The sequence below is a fragment of the Numida meleagris genome, chromosome 2 (assembly GCF_002078875.1).
Source record: "Numida meleagris isolate 19003 breed g44 Domestic line chromosome 2, NumMel1.0, whole genome shotgun sequence".
Taxonomy (NCBI): domain Eukaryota; kingdom Metazoa; phylum Chordata; class Aves; order Galliformes; family Numididae; genus Numida; species Numida meleagris.
Genome location: NC_034410.1, coordinates 32,515,696 through 32,522,822, shown reverse-complemented (window position 1 = coordinate 32,522,822; position 7,127 = coordinate 32,515,696). Strand labels below are relative to the sequence as shown.

At 51.7% G+C, this 7,127-nt stretch overlaps 2 protein-coding genes across 9 annotated transcripts in view; both read left to right on the top strand.

The window, feature by feature from the left end:
- HOXA7 (homeobox A7) lies at positions 517 to 2,360 on the top strand (the record flags this gene model as incomplete). Its single annotated transcript, XM_021385544.1, has 1 exon — positions 517 to 2,360. A coding segment is annotated over one exon (315 nt), but the record flags the coding sequence as incomplete, so codon positions are not given.
- The window catches only part of HOXA3 (homeobox A3), a 47,174-nt gene continuing 43,047 nt past the window's right edge, over positions 3,001 to 7,127 (top strand). For 5 of the 8 annotated variants that reach the window (XR_002434943.1, XR_002434942.1, XM_021386007.1 and 2 more), the window contains exon 1: positions 3,006 to 3,709. The gene's annotated coding sequence lies outside the window, so the exon portion shown is untranslated. Of the gene's footprint in view, positions 3,710 to 7,127 lie in introns of all 8 variants that reach the window. The other 3 variants (XR_002434944.1, XM_021386008.1, XM_021386013.1) reach the window with 2 other exon arrangements.

Here is a 7,127-nt window from a genome sequence, read left to right as displayed (position 1 = left end):
GGGGGCGAGAGTGTGTGAAAAGCGAGAGCTCGCTTCTGGGGCTGAACGAGGGGTATTGTTTACGATCCGGGCGGGGAAGGGGAGCGGGGGTGTGTGCGTGTGTGGAGGGAGCCCCCGACATCAAAATAAAATAAGTATGGCCCGGCCTTCCAGATTTTTATTTCCCCTTGCGAAACGCGAAAGCCTGGAAGGTTTTAGGGAAATATATCGCCCGGGGGAAAGTTCCTCCTCCCAAAAGCAATTTCCTCCCCCACCTCCTCTCCTGAATGCTTTCTCTCCACTTTTTCTATGTCTCGAGCAACTTAATTTTTGCCTTGCCCGAGCAGGACAGGTCGCGTCTCTGAAATGTCTTTGTTAGGACAAAGTGTGTGGGGGGGGGCGGTGGGAAGGGGAGAAGGGGATTATTCGCTCTCGCTTGGGCCGGTTTTGTGTTGGTGTTTGTTTCTTTACGTTGGGGAAAAAGAAATGTGGAAAAAAAAAAAAAGGATAAAACTTTTCTCTTCTCTTCCTGCCTGACCGCTGGGCGTGTGTGCCTGCCTGCCTTCAGGTCCTGATAGGAAGCGAGGGCGCCAGACCTATACCCGCTACCAGACCCTGGAGCTGGAGAAGGAATTCCACTTCAATCGCTATCTGACTCGGCGGCGGCGGATAGAGATCGCCCATGCCCTCTGCCTGACGGAGCGGCAGATCAAGATCTGGTTCCAGAACCGGCGGATGAAGTGGAAGAAGGAGCACAAGGAGGAGAGCTCCAGCACTCCGGCTCCCAACGAGCCCACGTCAGCAGCAGCGTCTGTGGAGAAAGTGGAAGAAGATGAAGAAGAGGAGGATTAGGGAGTCCCATACGAGGAAACAATCTCTTAGAATAATGTATGCACGTGACAGCTGTAAAAGCTCCCTTTAAAGAGAAAAAAAAAAAAAAAGAGAGAGAGAGAGACACTCACTGTTTTTATCAAAAAAAAAAAAAAAAAGTAATCAGTTCCCTTTAGTTCTGTCTTGCAAGCGAGCGTTTGCAAACATGAAAATGTCTCTTGGGTTGGACTTCCAGCCGTCTCTCCCCTATCCCGTCCTCCCCAAACCTGCCCCGTGGTAGCATATCCTAAGAGCATCCTACAATCATTTGAGTTTTCGTTCACCCACGCTCGGGTGGGTTTGTGCTGGGGACATTTCGGTGGGAGGACTGCTGCTTGCACATAAAGTACACCGTGACCTTCCGAAGTAACTACCTGACTCGATAGTCCCAATCACGTTGGAAGGGGAAAAGTGCATTAGGCTCACGTTAAGAAAAACTACCTAATTTTGAATAAGTAGCTCTGCACTTTTCTTTTTTTCTTTTTCCTTTTCTTTTAATTATTGTTAGAAAAGTACCATAACTAACAGCTACACTAACAAAAGGTAAAACAGCAAGCGAGGGAAAAAAAAAAGACGTGCCACAAACCACTACAATCCACAGCAATGAATCGTACTACCTATTTTTCAGACTACCTATATATCTTGCTCCGCCTACCTATCTTCGAAAGTATGCTGTATTTTAGTAGTCAGAAGAAGATAACGTACTAATGTGAATTGCAAAATGCTTTTAGAAACGTAAGCGTAGTCGTTCGAAAAGCACGCATCAATAGCTTTGGTATAGAATTTGGTACCGTAAAGGCTGAATATATTTAAATTTAAAATAATATATTTATTCCAAAGCAATTATTAATGAAAACCATATGCTGCAATATATCTCTGTCCGCGAACCTTTACTCTTCCGAGTGAGGGAGCGAACGCACACGCCAATATTGTACACAGCGGTTTAATATCTACCGTGGGCTTCTACCTTAGGCTGCCTCTGCTCAAGGCCGTTTCCTTATCCTGGGTTGATCTTACTCAATATAGCTGAAAGTGTTCTTGGCAAAGCGAATTTAAATGACCATGTAACCACCTTTAGAATATCCGTTTGTCCTGATTATCCCAACGTGTTAATATGTAATACCGTGACTTTTCCTACGATAGCAGATACTGTATATTTGAACGATTTTTTTTTTTTTTTTTGTCATTTATATTTGTCTTGGAGCTCATTTGTAAGATCATGTCACAAATTGGGAAGTATGTAATTAATTTGGAAACTTTGTCGCATGACGTATCGTTCAGAACTCTGTATAAATCCGTCTCGAAGGTTTGGCTAAAGTTTATTCAAAAAATTGTATGTTACAATGTGTTTCGATGTGTTCGTTGTGAACATTTGGATATGCCGTGTAAGTATTGGAAGTGGAAAAAAAAATGTCTGTGAACTCTCTTTGGAAGTGATACCGTGTTCAAGTATCTCCACGATAAATGTGTTTTATGTCACACGGAAAATAAAGATGCTTGTTGACAATTAATTGTGTTCTTTTATTAGGGAAACAGCTCGAAGGAAGGATAAAAAATAATTAACATACGCAAATAAAGAAATTCGACCACATTAATCTTTTTTTCCACCCCCCCCCCCCCAATAATCGAAAGGAATAAAATAATCTATAGTGACGAATGGACAGCAATCAGTCAATTTCTCTATCTCGACTTCGCGGGTTTTTTTTTTTTTATATATATATATAATTTATTTATTTCTCCCAGCGCGGTTGATTAATAAAGCGGAAAGCTTCTTTATGGCCGGGCTTCTTCCTTCCACCGTGCTCCGAGGTCCTCCAGAAATCCCGAGCCTGGCCCAGGCGGCCGTGACAGAGCCCCAGTCGCAGGCAGGGAAACCAGATTTGGGAAGGAGCAAAAAGTGAGGGGCGAAACTTCCCGGGGTGAAAGCCCGGGTGCGGGCGGGCGGGCGGCTTTCCGGAGCCGGGGGGCACGGGAATGGGGCTAAAAAGGGGAAAAACAGCCCCGCTTTAGGAAAGATGTTAATTCTGCTGTGAACCACGCGACGGCGATAAAGTGTTTTCAATAATGGAGGGGGGGGAGGAAAAAAAAGTCAGAAATCAAAAAATCAAAAATTATAAATTAAAAAAAAATTTTAAAAATGAAATAAATTTTTTTTAAGTCCGCAATGTCCCTTTATCGAGGCGGCCGAACGCAGGTAGAACGAGAGCATCTTCTGCGCTGAAGTTCCCTTTTTTCTGCCGCTCTCGATCCCCGCCGACGTACTAATTGCAATTTTAATAAAATTAGTGCGAACTACAGGTCTGGTAAAAAAAACTCCGGGGCTGCCTCTGTGGTAAGATGGCGCCTCTCTAAGACCTGCCTCTTCTTAGTGATGAGGAAAAGGCCATAAATCCGTTGTTGTTTATGAAAATTTACAACTTTGCAATACAACTTTATGAGTTGTTCGGTTTTTCCATTGGTCGTTGTCGGTCATGTGGATGGTAACCGTGAACATGAACTTTTTTATAATTTCCCTTGCGAGAATAGAGCCGCATTCTTTTGCTGAGCTCTGTCCTGCTTCGGATCTCTCTGGCTTTCAATCCCCATTTCATTTGCTCTTTGTAAGGCAATAGTGAACAAAGTGTGCGGAGGTTCGGCATAAGCAGCCGCCTAGAACACAGATCCGGGATGGCAATTTCCAGTTCCCCCGCTGGAAGGTGTGGCATATTGGATTCAAAGCACTGGCGTGGCAGATTTTCAACTTGCAACCTGGCTAATTTCCTGCTTCTTCTGGCACCAAAAGGAGGGCGATTCGTCTCCTGTGCAGCCAAAGCGACAGCTGTCAAAGTCGCAGCGGCTCCTGTGAGCCAGAACCTAAAAGGTGAGAAATGTATATGACACTGCCGTAAGCAGGGAAACATGCTTTAATACGGGGAGATATTAGACATGTGCAATTAAAGCAAATGGAAATGCGAGCGGCCAGAAATAGACGCGGCCGCAGCTCGGCTTCTTTCGATTTAACCTGTGCATGCAGAGATGCTGAATAAAACGCCGATTTGCTGTTATTTATTCGGGAAGCGTGAATTTTTCACGAAGTTTATTTCTGTTTGCATTTGCCAGGGGGTCGCTGTGGCATTCCGATTATTTTCTAAGAATTCAGGTTTACAGCATCCATCCGGGAGGATTAGCGTTATTATTATTATTATTTTTGCCGGCACGACAGGGGGAGGGGGGGTGGGGAAGAAAAAAGATGATTTATATATGTATATAAAAGCAATATTTTTCTTTCGCAGCATTAACTTTAAGCTTCACCGCGGCAGCTGAAATTTAGATGTGATTTATCTGTGATTATTTTAAGGCTGTTGTGTGTGTGTGTGGGGCGGGGGGGGATGGAAATCACGGCACAACGCCGCGATGTCCGGGGGAAGGTTCTTCCCGGAGCGCGGCTGTGCCTTGGGTTGTCCCTCTCGGATGGTCGCCGCGGGGCCGTGGCGCAGCGCTGGGGCGGCGGCAGCGCCCAGCCCGGCTTCGCGGAGCGGAGCAGATCGCGGAGCCGGGGCTGGGCTCATTCTCCCCTCGCTGTGAGAGGGGAGAAGGCGCGGCACACCTCCCCCCCGCCCCGGGGAAGGCTCCCGGGCCCCCGCCGCCGCCCCTCGGTGACAGCCATCACGGGTGAGCGGCTCGCAGCGCTGTTTGTGCCGCCGAAGCCGCGCATTTGCATTGCATTGCGGTACCCGGCGGAGTGGGGCTGCGGCGAGCGGCGGATTATTTATTGCGGGCGGCGGTGCTCAGTGCTGCCACGGCGTGGCCGAGCGGCGGAGGCGGGCACCGGGATCGGGGCAGCGCCGGGAGACTGCGCTGCTGCTGCCGGCACCGCGTAGGGGCTTAACCCCCGCCTCCCCCCCACCAATAATAATAATAATAATAATAATAAGAAGAAGAAGAAGAAGAAGAACTATATAGATATATATACTTAAAAGAAATCCGGCCTACCGCACCTCTGTGGAGCATCGCGCCCGCGGGCCGATATTGCGCTGCCCCCTCCCTTCGCTGTGCCCTCGGCGTGTGCGTGTGTGTGTGTCAGCCGGGGGCGGCCCTCGGTCCGTGCCCCCCAGTGCCCGCGGGTCAGAGCGGCGTCTCGGGCGGCCCGGAGCTTTCGGATTCGAGCTCTTAGTTAAAGGGTTGGGGGCGGGGGGGTGGGGGGGATTCTGCCGAGCAGGGAATGGTTTGTAAGGGGGTTTGTGTACGAGGAGAAGGAGGGTTTTAGGGTTAGGAGGGGAAGCGCCCCCGCACCTGTACCTGTGGGTGAAGAGAGGGCTACGCGGGCCGCGGGGAGCCCTGCAAAGCAACGCATGGCCGGGAGCTAACGGGGGCCGCAGCGTGGGGCTCTGTGGCAAAACGCTGCGGCTGCCTTCTGCTTCTCGGCAGGATAACTGCAGTGAACGTGCCCGGGCGGGCAGAGCTCGGGGTGCCGGGATTCGGGGTGCGCGGGGGCGGGGGGAGGAGCGCAGAGGACGCGCGGATATGAGTGCGAAGCAGAGCGCAGCGCGGAGCGTTCGGCTGTCACGGAAAAGGCTCGAACGCGGCCCGGCCGCGTGGACGGGTGCACTGAGTGCCTTTGGATGTTATGGGGGCAACGAAGAAACGTTTTCGCTGCCCGCGGTCGGGATGTGGACGGTTCGGTTTGGACGCGAGCGGTAACTTGAGGGAGAGAAGGAAAAACCAAAGGGGAAAAAAAAAAAAAAAAAAAGGAAGAAAGAGAAATAAATCAGTGCATAAGCAATGCCGCAAAATGTAAATACAAGAGAGGCTCGCGCGATTTTTTAAGCGTTGGTCTCCGTGCGATGGATTCACACAAAGGCCGCCCGAGCACAACTTTTTAAAGTAGGGCCGCAGCGCTCCGCTCGCCCCGAATACTGATGTTTCACGGCACGTTTTCGTTCCGCCCCACGTTGGGGGAAATCCTCTCGTTTTAAACCTCTTTGTGCTCACCGCGCTGGGTGCCGGGTTGCTGCCGTCCCCCCCTTTTTATAGCGCTATTTGCAGAGAGCGTAAAACTTTCCTGGGGAAGGCTCTCGGCAAACACGCGTTTCCCAGCGAGCCCGCAGCTCGGGGCCGGCGTTCTGCCAGGTGTGGCCGCGGGTCGGCCGGCCCCGGGACTTGAAGGAAGTCGAAAAAAAATTGGAGGCAATCAACATCTGAATGTGAAAGTCCAGCTGAGGCCGCGAACAATACGAACTATTGTGGGGCGACGTTTTAACTCGCTGCTGTTTTATAGGTATCGTAATCAGCCCCCGGAAATGAGATAAATAGTCCTCCGACAACAACAGAACTCTCGGGTTAAAACCGCTTTAGGAAACGGGGCTCGCACGAATGTCACTTTCCGGCAGAGCGCGTTTAAAATTAGGACGTTCGCTCTGGTGTAATGGGAACACGCACGGCTCGGGGTGTGCCCTCCTCCCCAGGAACCGCGGGGTTACGGCTCCGCCGTGCGCATCGCGGCGAATTTCATCAGCACTGTTACTGTCCCTGCCCTGGGCCGGGAATGAGATTTCCGCTACGGGTAACTGCCATGTTGAAAAATGAACGTGGAAATGTTTGTTTCGTGTTGTTGTTGGTTTTTTTTTTTCCCTTCCTCTTAAAGAAACACATCCGTGTTTAATCAAATTATTTTAGAGCGACAACGAAAGCGATTGGCTTCTACTGACTCATTAGCGGGGGTATATTAATTAGGGATAGTCCTGCCGGCGCGGTGTTGGGTTCGGATGCTGGGTTCCCTCGGCCCGGTAGCTGCCGGGGGGGTCGGGAAGGCCGACACGTGGAGGTGTATCGGGGCTGTGAGCGGGGGCTCGCCCGGCCTTTCTCGGCCCCTTCTCGGGCGCTGGGGCGGAACACCCCCTCCTCGCAGGCCGCACTTCCCTGCTCGGGCCCGGAGCTCGCCGTTAATTGCCGGAGCGCTCATTAACGCACGAGACCCGGCCCACGCGGGAGGCGCAGCCTCACACAAAGCTGGCGCCGGGGCGGGAAGCCCCATCGGAGGGGGGATTTCAGCGCACCACCTCCAGCCCGGAGGCCTCGGTCCCAGCACCGCGGCGGGGACTGCGGCGGGGCGCGGTTGCTCACCCACCGGCAGAGCCCCTCCGGCGCCGCGCTGCCCCTTCCACGCTGCAAACTTTCCCTCCGCGGCATCCATCATCGCCCGCCCCCTCCCTAGGGCCGGGGGCCGGCTCTCGCCCACTCCCCCTCGGCGCTGCGCGGCGACAACTTTTACGGGAGCCCCCTCGCCCCCCCCACCCCCC